Here is a 22,007-nt window from a genome sequence, read left to right as displayed (position 1 = left end):
AGGCGGCTCGCCTTGTGACAATGAGGTCTAGCTGGTGCCAACGACGTGATCTTGGGTGCCTCCATGAAACCTGGTGACAGGGTTTAGTGTGAAAGAACGAGTTGGTGATGCAGAGGTTATGATAGGTACACAACTCAAGCAGTCTCTGCCCGTTCTCATTCATCCTTCCAACGCCATAGCGCCCAAGGCAGGAGGGCCATGAGTCATGGTCGGCCCCAACCCTGGCATTAAAGTCCCCCAGCAGGAATAGGTGTTCGGTGTTGGGGATGCTGCTAATGATGTTATGGAGTTGTTCATAGAACTGGTCTTTAGCTTCAGGTGCGGACAGAGTGTTGGAGCATAGATGCTGAGTAGGTGTACTGGACCAGAGGTGGTGAGCAGTCGGATGGACAGTATGCGTTCCGAGCCATTTGAGGGAGGCTCTATCATGCTGAGCAAGGAGTTTCTGATGGCGAAGCCCACTCCATGCTGTCTTGGTTCTTCAGGATCCCTGCCCTGCCAGAAGAAGGTGTAGTCTTGCTCTGCTAGAGAGCCACTCGCGGGGAGGCGAGTCTCCTGAAGTGCTGCAATGTCCACATTGAGTCTACTGAGCTCGTTGTTAATGATGGCGGTCTTCCGAGAATCGTTGATTTGTGTAAGGTCTTCCGACAGGCCAGGACACATAGTTCTGACGTTCCAGCTTGCAAAGCGAAGGGCTGGTACCTTCTTTCCTTTTTTCATGTTGTTTGGTGCGGTGTATCAGTCCACCTTTCGGGCAATGACCCTGAGCTCCAAGCACCCATTGAAGCAGGCAGACTGTGGCGGGACAGAACCTTATTGACCGGGGGCTGCCCGGTTTGAGGCGGGCGGTAGCTGTCCAGTGAGGTGCAATGACCTCTCCCACCGACAAAGGCAACCCGTGGCGCCCAGTTTCTACGCCAATTTATCTGGACTTATAACCCGTAACTGCTGCCTTCCGTGTTGTTTCAGTCGCTGTGAGGCAACTATGGAGTGACCTCTCCATGGCGCATGCCTGGGCAAATTTATGGAGGTTGAGAGTTGCCCAGTCGTCAAAAACCCCCCTCTCGGCCTTTCTGGTGGGGTCCAAAGGAGTGCAGGACACGACGTTTGGCACCAGTATGGCTGCAGGAACTGCCGGAAACATGCCAAAGGTGACACATGACCGCCTACGGGGTTCCGCTCCGGATTTTCTGTTAGGGTTTACTCCCTTAGCCTTGGTCTCTCCCGAGACGCCCACAAGGCAGTGGGGTTGTTGGGGCCCCTACACAGGTGTAGGATGGTGCCGGTGGGAGGAGGGGATGCAAGGGGGAGGGGTAGAGGGAGGGGGTGGGGGGGGGGGGTGCAGGGGAAGGGGGTGCAGGGTGAAGATGGTGCGAGGGGGGGGCGGGCTGGGACGGGGTTGTGAGGGGGTGAGCTGAGAGGGTGGAGCAGGGAAGGGGACGGGGGTGGGGGGGGGTGGAAGGGGGGTAAAGGGGGGGGGAGGGGGGGTGGAATCTGGTGCAGGTAATAAGCCATTTCCTCAGTGCCCACCATCGACGTCCGGAAAGCTCATCCACGTCCTTCGGGAGGTGAAGCATCATTTGGCAGACTTAGAGGTGATTACATTTGCTAAGGGTTTTTTTTTTTGCAGTGGTTTAAATAAAGGCATGCAAATAAAGGATGGACATAATGGCCTGCTTCCATGCTGTAATTTCTATGTAACCCTCCCTGTTTTCATCCCTCTTCCTTTAACTGTCCTCTTTCTCTCAACTTTTCTCTCTCAAAACCCACTGCTCTCCACTCTCCCAACTCTGTTCAATCTCCCTCTCTTTCTTTACCACATCTCTCCTCCCCTTCCCTTTCTACCCTCCATTCCAATTTCCCTCAAACTGGCTTAGCTTAATCTCAAAATTCAACTGAGAAAAAAATCAAATTAGATCAAAGTGTCTGTCTGCCTTTCTATTTGTGTCCTTCTGTCTCTCTCCCCTCCAATTTCACTATGTGCTGTTCTTTGCCTTAATAAAATCAGGTGTCACCCAATCAATGCCTCCGCAACCTCTCATCACTTCTCCCGTTCCCCAGGCCATGCTGACCCTTTCCTCCCAGTCCCACATTGCAAAGGCCATTAAAATAATTCATGTAGATAGCGCCTTTAACATAAAAAAAAATTCCAAGAAGTTTCACTGAAGCGTCATCAGACAAAAATGGATGTTGAGCCAAAGAAGGAGATAATACAAGGGATGACTAAATACTCAGTTCTTTGACCAAGCTTTAAGTAGAGTATTAAAGAAGGAGAGGGAAGTGGAGAGGGAAGTGGGGAGGTTTAAGGAATTAATTTCAATGTGCCTAGGTGGCTAAATGCTTGGCCACCAATGACAGGGTGAAGGTAGACGGCAATGCACAAGATGTAGAGAAATGGAAAAAACAAACTTCTATTTCAAAAATCAGAATTGGCCTGCAACTTAGAAATTTTTAGACACTGAGCTTTGAGCAGAGTTGGGTGAATCTGCCGAATGAATTAGCTTATTAAACAGAGTGGTGTCAGGAATTTTGAGAGAATGGAAATTCAGTACAGAGGGGAAAAAAGATGGTAAGTACTTTACACCGAGGGGCAACAGTAAATGTATAAGTAACAGAGCAATTAATTAGATCTAAGGGGGTAAAATTAAAATCAACTAAGCAGCGATGCCAACATTAAAGGGATCCAAAATGCATTAAATAAAAGTTTAGTATACATGAATAATCGAGGAATAATTAGGAGTAAGGGAATACTAAACATATATAATGTAAGTAGATAAGACTTTTAAACAAACTGGTGGCATGTTGAGACCCACTGGCTGCAATTTCTCTCCCATGTGAGAATTCCAAGACATTTCAGGTGTCCTGGATAACCGCTTCTGCACGGGATGTGGGCATCGCTGGCCAGGCCAGCATTTATTGCCCATCCCTTGAGAAGGTGGTGGTGAGCTGCCTTCTTGAACTGCCCCATGTGAGGTAGGTACACCCACAGTGCTGTTAGGAAGGGAGTTCCAGGATTTTGACCCCGTGACAGTGAAGGAACGGCGATATAGTTCCAAATCAGGATGGTGTGTGGCTTGGAGGGGAACTTGCAGGTGGTGGTGTTCCCATGCATTTGCTGCCCTTGGCCTTCGAGGTGGTAGAGGTCGCGGGTTTGGAAGGTGCTGTCGAAGGATCCTTGGTGCGTTGCTGCAGTGCATCTTGTAGATGGTACACACTGTTGCCACTGTGCGTCGGTGGTGGAGGGAGTGAATGTTTGTAGATGGGGTGCCAATCAAGTGGGATGCTTTGGCCTGGATGGTGTCGGACTTCTTGAATGTTGTTGGAGCTGCACCCATCTAGGCAAGCGGAGAGTATTCCATCACACTCCTGACTTGTGCCTTGTAGATGGTGGACAGGTTATGGGGAGTCAGGAGGTGAGTTACCCCCCGCACGATTCCTAGCCTCTGACTTGCTCTTGTAGCCACGGTATTTATATGGTTACTCCAGTTCAGTTTCTGGTCAATGGTAGCCCCTAGGATGTTGATAGTGGGGGATTCAGCGATGGTAATGCCATTGAATGTCAAGGGGAGATGGTTAGATTCTCTCTTGTTGGAGATGGTCACTGCCTGGCACTTGTGTGGCACGAATGTTACTTGCCACTTATCAGCCCAAGCCTGGATATTATCCAAGTCTTGCATTTCTACACGGACTGCTTCAGTATCTGAGGAGTCACGAATGGTGCTGAACATTGTGCAATCATCAGCGAACATCCCCACTTCTGACCTTATGATTGAAGGAAGGTCATTGATGAAGCAGCTGAAGATGGTTGGGCCTAGGACACTACCCTGAGGAACTCCTGCAGTGATGTCCTGGAGCTCAGATGATTGACCTCCAACAACCACAAACACATTCCTTTGTGCTAGGTATGACTCCAGCCAGCGGAGGGTTTCCCCCTGATTCCCATTGACCTCAGTTTTGCTGGGGCTCCTTGATGCCATACTCGGTCAAATGCTGCCTTGATGTCAAGGGCAGTCACTCTCACCTCACCTCTTGAGTTCAGCTCTTTTGTCCATGTTTGAACCAAGGCTGTAATGAAGTCAGGAGCTGAGTGGCCTTGGCGGAACCCAAACTGAGCATCACTGAGCAGGTTATTGCTAAGCAAGTGCTGCTTGATGGCACTGTTGATGACACCTTCCATCACTTTATTGATGATTGAGAGTAGGCTGATGGGGCGGTAATTGGCCGGGTTGGTCCTGTTTTTTATGTACAGGACATAGCTGGGCAATTTTCCACATTGCAGGGTAGATGCCAGTGTTGTAGCTGTACTGGAACAGCTTGGCTAGGGGCGCGGCAAGTTCTGGAGCACAGGTCTTCAGTACTATTGCCGGAATATTGTCAGGGCCCATAACCTTTGCAGTATCCAGTGCCTTCAGTTGTTTCTTGATATCACGCGGAGTGAATCGAATTGGCTGAAGTCTGTCATCTGTGATGTTGGGCACTTCAGGAGGAGGCCGAGATGGATCATCAACTCGGCACTTCTGGGTGAAGATTGTTGCAAATGCTTCAGCCTTATCTTTCGCACTGATGTGCTGGGCTCCCCCATCTTTAAGGATGGGAAGATTTGTAGGTACACTAATAGTGCTTTTAGGAAGGGAGTTTCAGGTTTCTGACCCAGCGACAGTGAAGGAACGGTGATATAGTTCCAAATCAGGATGGTGTGTGGCTTGGAGGGGAACTTACAGATGGTGGTGTTCCCATGCATCTTGCTCAGCAGCATCTGGTAAGAGTTAGGTTATGCACCTGAAACCTTAACTCTATTTCGCTCACCACAGATATGCTGCCAGACCTGCTGAGGAGTTGGAGCATTTTGCTTTTATTTCAGATTTTCAGCATCTGCAGGATTTAAATTTTCTCTGCCAATGCCCTATGACGTAATCTCCACCGACGTCAGACGATGCGGTCTTCGGCGACGCACGCGCAACTGGTCTCCGTTCGCCCGCCCTTGGGCGTATTTACGCATGCGCGGTGAAGGGCACAAACTGCTGTCTTGCATTCCAGAGTAAAAGCGCGCAAGTCGAAGATCAGAATGGTATGTGCTTTTTTTTTCCCCCTCTCTATGCTTTCGGTATTCTTGTATTTTTTGTAGAAAAAAGAATGAGTGGCTTCTATATTTCTCAAAGTAGGTTTCATGAGAGACATTGTTTTTTTCCCCCCACTTTTTTCTCCTCAGAGTAACGGCGTCCGCGCTCGGGGCCTGCCACCCTTCCCCTTTTTTTTTTGTTTAATGCTTTATCTGGGTAAACGTGTCCCAGCTTCGGGAGGGAAAACCGGCAATGGGATAGATCTCATTTCCTCGATGAAATTTCAACCTCGTTTCAAATAAAAGTTAATTTTTTTTGGAAGATGGATTTCCGCTATCCGTTGTACCCTCCTCCCTTCATTGCGGACACCCAAAATGGCGGCACGCCCTGTGAGGCGATGAGGAGAGCAGCAATGCGCATGCCCGGCACTGCGGCAGGCTGCATGACGGTAGACCGCATATGCGCATGCGGAAACGCCGGCAACCGTTTCGGGTACAGCCTGCCAGAGGGGAACATTGAGTTCAATAATTTCAGAGCATAAGGGGCCCCCTTTTTTCCCGATATTTTTGATTTGATTTTAGTTCGTTTTATTATTCTTTTAACCATGTGCCTGCCCACCTTTTTGTCATGTTTGTGCTTTTGGCCAGGGCTGTTCATTTTTCTGTCTATTAACACACTCTGCACTAATGCTTTGTCTTTCAGTACGCCACTAACCTGCCGGTCGTCTTTGTGCCTTGACCTTCTGGTCAGTTATTCTCTGTCACCCTCTGTCTTATCAACGCCTTCCCTTTTGTTAGCTCTTGCCCCACCCCCACTTTATTTGCTTAAAACCTATTCCATTTCTAACATTTGCCAGTTCTGATGGGTCACTGACCTGAAACGTTAACTCTGCTTCTCTTTCCACAGACGCTGCCAGACCTGCTGAGTATTTCCAGCATTTCTTGTTTTTATTTCAGATTTCTGGCATCTGCAGTATTTTGCTTTTATATATTATGAGATGGTACATATGCACGAGTAGGGTTAGTTCTCCGGCACGTAGACTTGTCACATGTTAATCTTGGAACGCAATGACGTGTGCCCACATAGAGGGGAAAGCTTTGCTGCTCGAAGCTTGCGGCACAGAAGGTGACCGTTCAGCCCGTCATGTTTGTGACATTTCTTCTGCAAGAGCCCACCAATTTAGTTGTACACCTCAGCTTTCTCCCCCCCATAACTCTAAATTGCTGCTCTTCAAATGCATGTCCCACAGCCTTTTAGAATAGAAAGTTTAGGATTTCCCATGGGAAATCCAATTCCACCACCCTTTTAGATAGTGCCACAAACCTTAAGTCTCTGAACATTTCTCATTTTCTCTCTAGTTCATCTGCCAATTATTTTAAATCTATGACCTTTGGTTAATGACCCACTTGCCAGTGGAAATGGTTTCTCCCTACTTCCTTTATCAAATAACCCTTTTTTTTTTAATACCTCTATTAGGTTTCACCTTAACCTGCTCTGCTCTAAGAATAATCCTAATTTCTCCACATAACATCCCTGCTGGTATTCTGGTGAACCTCTCATTCCTCTACAAGGCTGTCACATCCTTTCTAAAGTATGGTGCTGTCCTTTCTCAACATCATTGACAGGCAGTTCGCCAGTGGTGGGGGGAAGGGGAGCGAGGTAGTCGTAGGGCTGGAAGAGGTTGGAGATAGTGAGGCCACAGAGATTTAAACAAAAGGTTAAGAATTTTAAGCTTGGAAGATGGGGGGGAAACCAGGAGACAACATAAGTTAGTGCAACCAGGACTGAGGGGCGAGTTAGTTCGCAGTTTAAATATTCTTTTCAGCTCTATTGGGCCTGAAGTATAAGCAGTTATGAATTAGCTGGATAAATGAAGACCCCTTGTGCCTTTGTTGCTCCCTATATGTCTAGAAAGTGCAAATTGCAGTACAAACCTTGTTACTTGATATTGTTCCTCCGCACACAGTAGGATAATACCATTGTCAAAGTGGAGTGGGGATGGGCGGCATTTCACAAAATCAGTCGTTAAAGTGCAGAAGGAGGCTATTCGGCCCATTGTGTCCGCACTGGCTCTCTGAAAGAGCAGTTCCCTCCATTCCATTACCCTGCCTTCTTCCCGTTACCCCGCATGTTCTTCCCTTTCATATAACTGTCGAATTCCCTTTTGAATGCTTCAATTGAACCTGCCTCCACCACGTTCTCAAGAATGCATTCCAGACCGTAACCACTTGCTGCATGAAAACGTTTTTCCTCCTGCCACTTTTGCTTATTTTACCAAATACTTTAATTCTGTGCCTTCTCATTCTTGATCCTCTCACCAGTGGGAACAGTTTCTCTCTATCTACACTGGCCAGACCCCTCATGATTTTGAATTCCTCTATCAAATCACCTCTCAGCCTTCTCTCCAAGGAAAACAGTCCTAACTTCTCCAATCTATCTTCATAACTGAAATTCCTCATCCCTGGAACCATTCTTGTGATCTTTTCTGTACTCTTTCCAATGTCCTGACGTCTTTCCGAAAGTGCCGCCCAGAACTGGACGCAATACTCCAGCTGAAGCTGCACTAGTGTCTTATACAAGTTCAATATAATTTCCTTGCTCTTGTAATCTATACCCCTATTAATAAAGCCCAAGATACTGTATGCTTTATTAACCACTCTCAACGTGTCCAACCACCTTCAATGACTTGCGCATATATACACCTAGGTTTCTCTGTTCCTGCACCCCCTTTAGAATTGTACCCTTTATCTTATATTGTCTCTCCATGTTCTTCCTACCAAAATTAATTACTTCACATTTCTCTGCATTGAACTTCATCTGCCACCTGTCTGCCCATTCCACCAATTTGTCTATGTCCTTTTGAAGTTCTACACTATCCTCCTCACAGTTCACTATGCTTCCAAGTTTTGTATCATCTGCAAACTTTGAAATGGTGCCCTGTACACCAAGGTCTAGGTCATTAATATATATTAAGGAAAGCAAGGGGCCAGACGCTGGTTCCTGGGGAACTCCACTACAAACCTTCCTGCAACCTGAGAAACATCCATTAACCACTACTTTGCATTCTTAAACGACAGAATGTATCCTTTCTGGTTGTTGTATGTTCAGTTGAGATTTTGAATTTAAATTTTGTAATAAACTTTGTATTTCAAAAATGCATTTAATAATGAAGTTCCTGTAATTTGAAGTGCTATATATTTGGGGTCGAATGGTCCACAGCTACTGCAAGAATTATCTTCTTTCCAACCATGGGGGAGTTGCAAATAAACTTTCTATGTAATAGAAAAATGCAAATCAAGATGCATGATTAAGTATGCGAGGCGTGTTTGAGTTGTGTCAGCCTCATCCTTGCTCTTTCATGCTTTCTACTTTAATGCTCATACCTTTCTAGCTTGCTGTCACATGCAGATGCTGTGTGCGCCTTTTTAACTTGCTCTGTTGTGATCACTGTCTCTTAGTCTCATGCACTCTAGTGTTTAGATTATTCTCAGCCATGCCCTTGTATTTGTGTCTTGCCTGCTCTGTGTCCTGCCGCTTCTTAATTCCAATTCTTTGTCGTGCTGTCCGTTCTTCTACTGTCGTCCTGCCTTTGAGAATACAGGCAATCGTTTACAGCAAGTGTATGGCCATGTCAATGCCAGCTGTGACAAATACAAAGTAATTTGTTTTATTTTGATCTGGCAGCTGTCCCATTACATCACCATAAGCCATTAAATTTTAAGAAGCCTGTTGTAGCTTTTTTTGGGGTGGTATAATCTCCAGGAAAATAAGTGACCACATATATTGGACTGAAGAGGCAGTGTTCAGAGCTGCTGCAACATCGACAACTGATTCAACGTGGGTTTGAGAGGACCAGGAGAAAACCAGGCCTTGGGGTTGAAATATGGTAGGGTGCTATAGCTTGGGAGGAAGTGGTTGGGGTCATGGATTACAAGTAATGTGGGGAATAGGGCAGGGAGTCCTGTGGTCTGGGAACGCTAGTACTGCAACCTAGGCCTGAGTCCTTCAGATATAAGAACATAGAAATGGGCCCTTTGGTTCAATTGGGGTTGTTATGCTGGTGGTACCAACATCAACTTTGTGAAAATCTAGAAGCAACGTACCATCAAAACTGGCTCTGATTTAAGAATCTGCAGCAATGCAGCCCTTTAGAAGAGCAATGCACAGCAACTGGAACTGAGTTTTTTTTTACTCTTATAATCCTGCCTTCTAACATGGTTTTTTTTTGTGGGGGAGAGTAGAAGCAGTGAGATTCACACCTTCTAGCTTCTTATTACATGGATGGCACTTTTAGTTACTGGGCTCTCAAGGGAGTAATAGATTTTTATACACATTATTTGCCACTACCAGTGATTTTTCAGTCCTTGGGCATTTGGAGCAATTTACGATGCTGCACAGTAGGGATGACTTACCCAGACTGCTCTGGCAGCAGCATTGATTGATTGATTGCCTGTTCAGTATTCTCCTATCCAGGGAATAGTTTATACCGATAGCACTTGAAAGAGTGGACCACAGACTGGCATATGTTCTCTTTTCAGAGTCTCCAAATAAATCATTCATACAACAAAGCAGATTGCATTTATTATAAACCATATTCCCTGTATATTTAGGAACACCATTGTGAAACATTAGGAGAGTCAGTTTAAAAACCGCAGGAACTCCGGATGGGGGGTGGGGGAAGAGAGAGATACAGTTTAAAACCACACGGGAACTCTGGGACCAGCAGAGCACTTTGAGAGAGACAGTTTCAAAGTAGCGCGGGAGCTCGTGGTGTGACATCACAGGAAAGTCGTAAGTTAATTGGCTGGTGAGTATTTTGTTCATTTATCTTGCAATTATTGATAAATTACCTGAATTTTGAAAACTTTTATTAGTATTAAAGTTTGGTAATTAGCAAGTTGATTAGTCGGTAAGTGCTTAGTGTAAGGGACAGTGTTAATAGCCAGCTTAGGACACCAGAGTTAGGAAAAATCTATAAATAAAAAGAACTAAAACTTGAAAATAGATACCTAAAATGCATACTTGTGTAATTAAGAAACATATGGTACTAGCATTTAATAAGCACAGTAAATTGTAGTATACATAGGAATTATTCTAAGTAACTTTAATTACTTTAAATTAAATAACATAAGTGACTGGCAGGACAAGATGTGTTGCAGCTGTGAAATGTGGGATCTCCTGGACACCAACGCGATCCAGGACAAACCCATTTGCAGAAAGTGTTAACAGCTAGAGGCATTTGCGATCAAGATTATTGATCTGGAAGCTGAACTGAAGATATTGGGCAACATCAGGGAGGGGGAGAAATACCTGGACACTTTGTACCAGAAGATGGTCACGCCCCTTAGAAAAGGGTCGTCTGTTTTTGCCAGCGGTGAGGGTGTGACTGTGGCTGAGGCAGGTAAACATACGAATATACGAATTAGGAGCTTGAGTAGGCCACTCGGCCCTTCAAGCCTGCTCCGTCATGGCTGAACTGGCTACTCCACATTTCCATCTACCCCCGATAACTTTCCACCCCCTTGCTTATCAAGAATCTATCTGCCTCTGCCTTAAAAATATTCAAAGATTCTGTTTCCACTGTCTTTTTTGAGGAATAGAATTCTAAAGATTCATGACCCACTGAGAGAGAAAATTTCTCCTTATCTCTCTTAAATGGGCGACCCTTTATTTTTAAACAGTGACCCCTAGTTCTAGATTCTCCCACAAGAGGAAACATCCTTTCTGCATTCACCCTGCCAAGACCCCTCAGGATCCTATATGTTTCAATGAAGTTGCCTTTTAATCTTCTAAATTTCAGCAGATGCAAGCCTAGCCTGTCCAATCTTTCCTCGTCAGACAGCCCGCCCATTCCAGGTATTAGTCTAGTAAACCTTCTCTGTACTGCCTCCAATGCATTTACATCCTTCCTTAAATAAGGAGACCAGTACTGTACACAGTACTCCGGATGTGGTCTCACCAATGCCCTGTATAGCTGAAGCATAACCTCCCTACTTTTGTATTCAACTCCCCTCGCAATAAACGATAATATTCTATTAGCTTACCTAATTATGTAATGTACCTGCATACTAACCTTTTGCGATTCATGCACTAGGATACCCAGATCCCTCTGCATCTCGGAACCCTGCAATCTCTCACCATTTAGATAATATGCTTCTTCTTTATTGTTACTGCCAAAGTGGACAATTTCCCACTTTCCCACATTATGCTCCATTTGTTCAGGTCTTTGCCCAATCACTTAACCTATCTATATCCCTTTGTCGCCTCCTTCTGTCCTCTTCACAAGTTAAAAGGACTGAGCAGGCAGTAGTGGAGGAGCCTCAGCCTTTGCAATTGTCAAACAGGTTTGAGGTGCTTGCAATCTGTGTGGACGAAAGCAAGGTCTGCAGGGTAGATGAGCAGACTGGCCATGGCATCATGGTACAGGAAGCCTTTCAAGCAGGGGGAGCAAAAAAGAAAGTAGTGGTAGTTGGGGACAGTATAGTGAGGGCAATTGACACTCTTCTCTGCAGTAAAGAGCAAGAGTCCAGAAGGCTGTGTTGCCTGCCTGGAGCCAGGGTTCAGGACATCTGCTCAGGGCTGGGGAGGATCCAGTTGTCGTCGTCCATGTAGGGACCAACGACATAGGCAGAACAAGGAAACAACTTCAGCATAGTCAGTATGAGGACCAGAACCTCAAAGGTGGTAATCGCTGGATTATTACCCGAGCCAAGTGCAAATTTGCATAGAGTAAATAAGGTGAGAGAAGTGAATGAGTGGTTCTGGTTCTGGTTCGTGGGGCACTGGCACCAGTATTGGGAAAGTGGGAGCAGTACCTTTGGGACGGTCTTCACCTGAATCGCACTGGGACCAGTTCTATTGAGTTGCATAACTAGGGAAGTAGAGAGGGTTTTAAACTAAATAGTGAGGGCAAGGGATCAAATTTGGGAAGATGTAAATGAGAGTAGAGACAAAGTAAGAGAAAGGCATGAATATGGGAAATGATAAACAATCTGTGACAGGGAGGGACATAGCACAAATCTAAGAGTAAATCCGATAAGGCCAAAGGTTACAAAAATAATGACAAAACTAAAGGCTCTGTATCTAGATGCGCTTAGCACTTGAAACAAAACCGATAAACTGATACTGCAAAGAGCAATAAATAAGTACGATCTGATGGCCATTACAGAGAATTGCTGCAGGATGACATAGATTGGGACCTGAATGTTGAAGAGTGCATGACATTTAGGAAGGACGGGAAGCAGGAAAAGGTGGAGGGGTGGCTCTGTTAATTATGATAGGTCATCCCTCACTATTGCGCTATATTCAGGAGACCAGGATGAGAACTGGTTTGGGTCGCGATGAGAAATGATAAAGGCAAGAAGTCACTTGTGGGAGTAGCGTGTAGGCCCCCTAACAGTAACCACATGGTAGGATGGCCTATAAAGGAAGCAATAATGGGTGCTTGTCAGAAAGGTATGGTGATAATCATGGGGGATTTTAATCTACATATAGACTGGAAAAATCAGATGGACAAAGGTGGCCTAGGTGAGTTCATAGAATATTTTCAGGATAGTTTCTTACAATAGCACATACTGAGGAAATCAAAAAGCAGGCTATACTGGACCTTGTATTGTGCAATGAGATAGGGTTAATTAATGACCTCATAGTTAAGGCGCCCCTAGGCAGCAGTGATCATAATTGAATTTTACATTCAGTTTGAGGGAGAGAAGAGTGGGTTTAAGACTAGTATTTTAAACTTAAATAGGGGCAATTATCAGGGCATGAAAGCAGAGCTAGATAAAGTGAACTGGCATAGGAGGTTGGGGATAAGTCAGTAGTGATGCAGTGGCAGACATTTAAGGGGATGTTTAAGAATACACAATAGATACATTCTAATGAGAGAAAAATTCCACCTGTGGCTAACTAAAAAAGTTAGTATCAAAATTGAAGAAAAAGCATATAATTGCGCAAAGATGGGAGGCAGGTCAGAAGATTGGGCAGAATATAAAAAGCAACAAAAAATGGCTAAAAGATTAATAAGAGGGACAAAATTAGAGTACGAGAGGAGGCTAGCTAGAAATATGAAAACAGTAAGAGTTAAAGTGAATGTTGGTCTTATAGGAAGTGTCCGGGGAATTATTAAGGGAAGATAAGGAGATGGCAGATGAAATCACTATAGAGGATACAAGTAACATCCCAGAAATAGCTGTACATCAGAAAATGGAAGGGAGAGAGGAACTCCAAGAAAATTACAATCACCAGGGAAGTGGTACTGAACAAATTTTTGGAGCTGCAGTCTGACAAGTCCCCAGGTCCTGATGGACGTTATCTTAGGGTCTTAAAAGTAGTGGCTAGTGAGATAGTTGCTGCATTAGTTTTAATTTTTCAAAATTCCCCAGATTTGGGGCAGGTTCCATGAGGTTGGAAAATAGCCAATGTAACTCCTTTATTCAAAAAGGGATTGAAACAGAAAGCACGAAACTACAGGCCAGTTAGCTTAACATCTGTCATAGGGAAAATGTTGGTTGTTAATAAAGGTGTTATAGCAGGGCACTTGAGAAAAATTCAAGGTAATCAGGCACAGTCAACATGGTATTGTGAAAGGGAAATAATATTTAACCAATTTATTGGATTTGTTTGAAGAAGTAACATGTGCTGTGGGTAAAGGGGAACCGGTGGATGTACTGAGATCTCCAAAAGGCATTTGATAAGGTGCCACTTCAAAGGTTATTGTGGAAAATAAAAGCTCGTGGTGTAAAGGGTAACATATTGGCATGGATAGAAGATTGGCTAGCTAAAACGAAACAGTAGGCATAAATGAGTCATTTTCTGGTTGGCAAGATGTAACGAGTGGTGTGCCACAGGGATCAGTGCTGGGGCCTCACCTTTTTGCAATTTATATAAATGACTTGGATGAAGGGACCAAAGATATGGTCGGTAAATTTGCTGTTGACACAAAGATAGGTTGGAAAATACGTTGTGAAGAGGGCATGAGGCTACAAAGGGATATGTGTAGGTTAAGTGAATGGGCAAAAATCTGGCAAAGGAGTATAATGTGAGAAAATGTGAAATTGCCCATTTTGGCAGGAAGAATAAAAAAGCATATTATCTAAATGGTGAGATATTGCAGTGCTCTTGAGATGCAGAGGGATCTGGGTGTCCTTGTGCGTGAATTGTAAAAGTTTAGTATGCAGGTTCAGCAACTAATTAGGAAAGCTACTAGAATGTTATCATTTATTGTGAGTGGAATTGAATACAAAAGTAGGGAGGTTATGCTTCAGTTATAGAGGGCATTGGTGAGATCACATCTGGAGTACTGTGCACAGTATTGGTCTCCTTATTTAAGGAAACATGTAAATGCGTTGGAAGCAGTTCAGAGAAGGTTTACTAGACTAATATCTGGAATGGGCGTGTTGTCCTGAGGAAAGGCTGGACAGGCTAGGCTTGTATCCACTGGACTTTAGAAGAGTAAGAGCTGACTTGATTGAAACATAAGATTCTGAGGGGTCTTGACAGGGTGGTTGTGAAAAGGATGTTTCCTCTTGTGGGAGAATCCAGAACTAGGGGTCACTGGTTAAAAATAAGGTGTTGTCCATTTAAGACAGATGAGAATTTTTTTCTGAGGGTGGTGAGTCTTTGGAACTCTCGCACAAAAGGCAGTGGAAGCAAAGTTTTTGAATACTTTTAAGGCAGAGATAGATTCAAAATAAACAAGGGGTGAAAGGTTATCCGGGGTAGGTGGTAATGTGGAGTCGAGGTTACAGTCAGATCAGCCATGATTTTGTCAAATGACTGAGCAGGCTAAAGGGGCCGAGTGGCCTACTTCTCCTAATTCGTATGTGATGGTTTATTTCTGCTAGCTGATTATATGCTTAGCAGTTTTCTACAGAGCAGTGTTCTAGTGCTAGTGCGGGCTTCTTTGGGGAGGTCCGGTTTAATGTGGCAACCACACCCTCTTGTTCTGCTACTGCCAATAACGTCAGACTAGTTTCTTTGGTCGTTCTATAACAGTGCAATTTCAGGGGCACTAATCTCAGTTTTGCATAAAACGTTTGATTTCTGAAGATTGTGTGATAGGGTATTGCAATGGTGAGTATTTAGATTTAATTGCTTAATAGCTGTTAAAGCATGTGTTGTTCAGAAGAATGAGAACGTCGTATAGCAATGTTAGGTCCCTTTTAGAAAAAGCAGGATCATTGACAGTTTTTGTGCTTGGGAATACAGTCTTGTATCATTTTAAATTACTAAATTTAAAGAGCATTTGTAATTTTCATTTCTATTTGAAAGAAAGCAGTTGAAGATTTCAGTATTTTCATGGGTTAGGATGAGATTGGGGGAAGGGGTGGAATCAGTCACTTTGCTGAATGTGTAATTTGTGTGGTACTTGGCAGCTCTGTTTATTTTCGTAGTCAGTGAAATCTCTGCACATGCAATTCTCTTATCAGCAAATTCCAAGTTTTAAACCATGTCAGAATGTTTGAGTATGTTCTAATTGTTCCTGCCTAAACAGCCCCTTCTTTCTATTGTGTGTAATGGTGAGCCTCATTCGGGCATTTTTCTTTGTCTAGTCTACTTCCGTGTAACAGGATTCCGCTGTTTGCTTCATGTAGTTCTGTTCTGGTCCAGTGTAAGCAGTGGTGTGTAAAGAGGCAGCAAACAACAAATTATTTTTCACGGTACTGCTCCCTTTGCTCCATCTTGCAAACAAGGGAATGTTTAATTCTGTACTGTAAGCATGTTTCTTTTTAAAGAAAAAATATATAAAAGCTTGATAGGCTTTACAGAAGAATAAATAAATGGACTGAGAACTAAAGATGATAGGACGGGTAGCTTGATAGGATTTGAAGTGTTTTAAAAGAGAAAAGATGGACTCTAGAGTGTGGTGCTGATACAGCTGCCAGTGGTGGGGTGAAGGAAGGTGGGAATGCACAAGAGGCCAGAGTCTAAGGATTGCAGAGACAAGGAGGGGTGAGATCATGAATGGTTTTAAACACTAAGATAATTTTTAAATGTGAGGCATTGAGGAAACTAGAAACCAGTGTAGATCAATAAACACAGAGGTGATGATTCAATTAGATTCCAGTTTTAAGCATTGTATATTGTTTTGTACACTCCATGGTCTGAAGGATATGGAAACGGTGTGGCAGATCTACCAGGATGTTACCAGTAAATGGGGGTTACAATGGTGGGAGAGCATCATGAGAAGTTGGAGCTTTTTCACTAAGCCAGAAAGGTTAAGGAATAACCTGACAGCTCTTCCAGATTCAAGTGAGTGCAATGTAGTAAATAGACAGTGAGGGTAAAATTTTAAGATAATCACACAAGTACTTAAAGGGGATCTTAAAATCTTTATACACAGTGGTTAGAATATAGAATTCTCTGAAGCACAGTTCATAAATTCTTGTAATAGGGATTTAGGCAGTTGCTTGTAAAAGAAGTACTAAAGGAGATGTGGGGTTGGGATTAGTATGGGTGGCTTATATGGGGGTGCAGAGTACTACTGGGGGAGAATGGCCTGTTTCCTGCCTATAATTGTTTTGATTCTGTAGTGACACAATTAAGATCACTGGTATTGGAGCAATCTTGTAATGCTGTCGATTCAGTAGCTACTGGTAAAAAGTACAGATGACTTGTTTGCTGAGTTAGCTGCTGGGGCACTGTCACGAGTGCACCCTCCAATTCATAGAATCTTGCAGCACAGATAAGAGGCCATTTGACCTATTGTGCCTGTGCTGGTTTTTTGAAAGAACTAACAAATTAGTCCCACATTTCTTTGCCATAGCACTGTAAATTTTTTCACTTCCAGTATTTATCTAATTGTAAGTTACTATTGAATCTGCTTCCACATCCCTTTCCGACATTACATTCTTGATCATAGCCACTCACTTTGTTTAAAAAAAAACTTTTTTTTTCCTGGTCACTTTGCCAGTTGTCTTAAATCTGTCCTCTGGTTAATGACTCTCCTGCCAATGGAAAAAAGTTTCTCTTTTTTTTAAATCAAAACCCCTCAATTTTGAATACTTATTAAATCTTAATCTTCCCTACTCTAAGAACAATCTCAGCTTCTCTAATCTCTCCACAGAAGTGTAATCCCTCAACTCTGGTATCATTTTGGTAAATCTCTGCAGCCTCTCGAGTCCTAAAATGTAGATAGGAATTTACAATGGGGATAAATTTGACTGGATAAAACTACCAATCTGGAGTAAAATAGTGTAGATAGGAATTGTGTGCAGGTTTTGAATAGACGTGCATCTGTGTATACATGCATGTATCAGCAGGTATAAGAGGGTAAGTATCTGAAGGGAATAAAATTGCAGGGCTACGGGCAAAGAATGGGGTCTCTGACCAGTTCAATTGCTCTTGCAGAGAGTCAGCATGAACTTGACAGGCTGAATGGCCTCCTGTGGTGTAACCATTCTTCTATGAAACTCAACTTAGTATACCTTGCTTGTAGGCATCTGCCACTGCCATTACTATAAATGCAATCAATCAGTGTATGTAAATCTTAGCAAGTGTGGAATTGCATTATCTAGTCCAGAGGTTTGTTTGTGTATAAATGTCCCAGCTAATTCATACGTTTAGTAAGGAACCGACATGATGGTTTACTATGTTGTCACCACTAATACCTAAATGTATTTTTTTTCCAATTTGGTGTGATTTGTGCAAACTATTTTTGTCCCACAGCGTGAATGTATCTCCATCCATGTTGGCCAGGCTGGTGTCCAGATGGGCAATGCCTGCTGGGAGCTGTACTGTCTGGAGCATGGTATCCAGCCTGATGGACAGATGCCCAGTGACAAGACCATTGGAGGTGGCGATGACTCCTTCAACACCTTCTTCAGTGAGACTGGAGCGGGAAAACACGTCCCACGAGCTGTCTTTGTTGATTTGGAACCAACTGTGATTGGTAAGTTGTGAGAGAATGCATTTATAATTCTCCTGTTTATAGAGCCCCTTCGTACAAATTAGTGTTTCAACAATTTATCCTTTGTATGTGTATATGCGGGGGAGGGAAAAAAACTTGCTGCTGTTCTGCATTCCAGATGAGATTCGTAGTGGTACCTATCGGCAGCTGTTTCACCCTGAGCAGCTCATCACTGGGAAGGAAGATGCTGCCAACAACTACGCTCGTGGGCACTACACCATCGGCAAGGAGCTGATTGACTTGGTCCTTGACAAACTCCGTAAACTAGTAAGATTCTTGCATTATGATCCATTAAGCAGGGGAGAAACTAACAGTAATTTGTGCAATGGTTTAATAAAATATCATATTGTCAGTGTTTACCTTTTTTAAATCACCACCTTACTCACATATGATCTATTTTCATATATTTTATTAGAAGACGTGATGATGCATTCGGCTGCGATGGTGGCTTCAGCGATTTCCCTTCACATCTGAAAACCCATGTATCAATCCTGACCAGGGAGTGGATAACTAAAAGATCACATCTCCTTGATGCGTGTTAAGAGTCACAAGTGAAATGCCTTCTTATAGTTTCCTAACTAGCTGCTGGTAATGGCCATCAATCCACAGCTTTTAAGGTACCCTGTGTTGGGTGGTTTGAAGGTGTAGATCATTGATTTGGCACCTGGCAATACACAAGAAAGGGTTTTTTTTAATGGTCCCAGGTCCAGAACTGGCATTTGCAGAAAACATGTAAAACTCCAGTGGATCAATTAAGGAACATTAACATAGTGTTCAAGTATCCAAATTGTCCGTGAAATTCTACAGTGATATTCTGCGTTGCCTGTTGATCATTCTGTTCATAAATGATGGAGGAAGTTATTTCATGCAGTGTTGTATTTGCTGACGATGCCTAGCTGTTTGACCAGATGATGGGCATGGGATACGGAAGATATTCAAAGCAATCTGGATTAATTAAGCAGCTGGTTGGATTGGTTGTATGTAATGTACAAAAGAGTAAGGTGCATAGTGGAACATGAAATGTAAAGAGACAGTATATCAACACACCTGCTGGATAAGGAATTGGTTTGTGATTATTTATTATTCACTAAGTACTAGAATATATAGTGGATCTGATTTTTGTCTACATTATTGCTAAGGCCATATGAAAACATTTGGGATAATTTTGTTGCACTCTACAATCAAAAGGGCATTAATGGGTTTAAAGAGTAGCCAGGATGATTCCCGGACTTGGTGCCTCAAAGTTAAGAGAATCACAGAATGAAACCTCTTTTCATTGGGGAAATATTAGACTTTCTTCCTTTTGAACTCTATTTTTTGGTTGTTGTGTAACCTGTTGCGTTTTTTCCTCCTGTTACCCCCAACCCTCTCCCCACAGGCTGACCAGTGCACAGGACTCCAGGGTTTTCTCATTTTCCATAGTTTTGGTGGAGGCACCGGCTCTGGTTTCACATCCCTCCTGATGGAGCGTCTATCCGTTGACTATGGCAAGAAGTCCAAACTTGAATTTGCCATCTACCCAGCTCCTCAGATCTCCACAGCTGTAGTCGAACCCTACAACTCCATTCTGACAACCCACACCACCCTCGAGCACTCGGACTGCGCCTTCATGGTAGACAATGAAGCCATCTATGATATCTGCCGCAGAAACCTGGACATTGAGCGTCCAACCTACACCAATTTGAACCGACTGATTGGTCAGATTGTATCCTCCATTACAGTATCCCTTCGCTTTGATGGTGCCTTGAATGTTGATCTGACAGAGTTCCAGACCAACTTAGTTCCCTACCCACGTATCCATTTCCCTCTGGCTACCTATGCTCCTGTAACCTCATCTGAGAAAGCTTACCATGAGCAACTGTCTGTAGCTGAAATCACCAATTCCTGTTTTGAGCCAGCAAATCAAATGGTCAAGTGTGACCCTCGCCATGGCAAGTACATGGCTTGTTGTCTGCTCTACCGGGGTGATGTGGTGCCAAAAGATGTCAATGCTGCCATTGCCACCATCAAGACCAAACGTACCATTCAGTTTGTTGACTGGTGCCCAACTGGTTTCAAGGTTGGCATCAACTACCAGCCTCCCACTGTGGTACCTGGTGGGGACCTGGCCAAGGTGCAGCGTGCTGTGTGTATGCTGAGCAACACCACAGCCATCGCTGAAGCCTGGGCTCGTCTCGACCACAAGTTTGATCTGATGTACGCCAAGCGTGCCTTTGTGCATTGGTATGTGGGTGAGGGGATGGAGGAAGGGGAGTTCTCGGAGGCCCGTGAAGACATGGCAGCCTTGGAGAAAGATTATGAAGAGGTTGGTGCAGATAGTGTTGAGGACCAAGGTGAAGAAGAAGAATATTAGGAAAACTGATACATTCCTGAGTGTTAATTGAGATCAGTTTGCTGGTCAGATTCAAGGTGCCCTTTAACAGGAAGTCATATGATCTCATACTTTTTTTTCCCTCCAAGTGGAAGTTGTACTGTTCTTCAAGTTGTGCTACATTCGTAGTGAATTTGTTGAATATTTACTTGTTTGCAATAATATGAAATATAAAAATCTAGAACTGGGTGATCAACTCACATTTCCGTAAAAGGAATTGACCAATAGGCATGTGTTTTAAATGTACAACAGGATGAAATTATAATCATATACCATTATACTCTGAAAAGTGGAAGTAAACAATTTAAACATTCGACACCTAACCCATCGTAGGACTTTTGACCTGCCAAGTAATTTCTTTAAAATGTGGCTTATTCAATCTCATTGTCTCTCTTTATTTTTTTTACTCATTTTCTCTCAAGCATTCGCCCATGCAGGTAATGGTACTGTCTAATTTTGGCCGTGCTGTGCTCTTGAAGCTACCGCTGCCTTCTGCATTTGTGGACGGCGCACAGCCCAGCCCTGCTGGGAAATGAGCACATTTGAGCTAAAAGTAATTAGTTAACATCATTAATCTAAAATATATTGTTTAGCAAAGTTTGAATGAAAGGAATTATGCCAATACTTTAATGTTATCCTGCATCACGATTGAATTTATAGGTAAGTGCGAAAGGCACATTAACAAAGGATCTGTATGAATTTCAACAGACTCCAGTTGACCACTCTGATCTAGAGCACAACACTATTAAAATGGTACAACTTCCAATTTAAAATGTCGGGGGGAAATAATTAATCGTTTGATATTAATGTTTAAAATGAAATGTTTCAATAAACTTTTTGTGGCTATATGAAAGTTCATTTTGATTTCATATTTGCAGTTTTATTTAAAATTAACATCTCAAACTATTACTTCAGAAATCCTGTAATGGAAGTAAGTACTTGCTGTTAAATATACCTGCAGAACCCACTTGGGTTAAAGCATACTGGCTCAGAATTGTAAACTTTGTCATGCATCTGAGGAAAGTGGCATCACATGTCTGGAAACTTGTGGTCTGGGTCCTTTTTTTTAATGTAGCCTAGCAGTTTATATTTTTAAAAGGAGGTGGACAGGTTAACTGTGCAGGAATGCAAGTTCATCTCCGTTGATTTCAGAAGCCTGCTGCCTTGGCCAGGAATTGCTATGTGGCTATGGACAATTTATAAGCTATAAGAAACAAAAGGGAGCAAGCATTCATTATAAGTAGGGACAATATTTTTGCTTCTTCCAAGTCTTAGAATAAAAAGACCTCCCTCTTGATCTCATTTAGCATAGTGCATTTCCTGTGGCACAGACTTACGAACATTCTATACGAATTAGGAGCAGGAGTAAGCCACTTAGCCCCTCGAGCCTGCTCCACCATTCAATAAGGTCTGATTGTAACCTCGACTCCACATTCCTGCTTACCCCCGATAACCTTTCACCTGCTTGCTTATCAAGAATCTATCCACCTCTGCCTTAAAAGAAATATTTAAAGACTCTGCTTTAAGTGATGCATTTTGGGAGGACTAACAAAGGCAAGGGAATATACAATGGATGGTAGGACCCTAGGAAGTACAGAAGGTTAGAGGGATCTTGGTGTACTTGTCCATAGATCACTGAAGGTAGCAGCACAGGTAGATAAGGTGGTTA

The 22,007-nt window shown here is 43.3% G+C and overlaps 1 protein-coding gene across 1 annotated transcript; it reads left to right on the top strand.

Moving 5' to 3' along the window:
- The first annotated feature begins 4,964 nt into the window (after positions 1-4,964).
- LOC137371852 (tubulin alpha-1D chain-like) lies at positions 4,965-21,196 on the top strand. Its single transcript, XM_068034803.1, has 4 exons — positions 4,965-5,068; positions 17,727-17,949; positions 18,086-18,234; positions 19,346-21,196. Exons 1-4 carry the CDS (start codon positions 5,066-5,068, stop codon positions 20,318-20,320), a joined length of 1,350 nt encoding a protein of 449 aa, XP_067890904.1. The 5' UTR covers positions 4,965-5,065; the 3' UTR covers positions 20,321-21,196.
- The last annotated feature ends 811 nt before the right edge of the window (positions 21,197-22,007 follow it).

Source organism: Heterodontus francisci, chromosome 7 (genome assembly GCF_036365525.1).
Source record: "Heterodontus francisci isolate sHetFra1 chromosome 7, sHetFra1.hap1, whole genome shotgun sequence".
Lineage (NCBI taxonomy): Eukaryota > Metazoa > Chordata > Chondrichthyes > Heterodontiformes > Heterodontidae > Heterodontus > Heterodontus francisci.
This window is presented reverse-complemented; position numbering and strand designations above follow the sequence as displayed.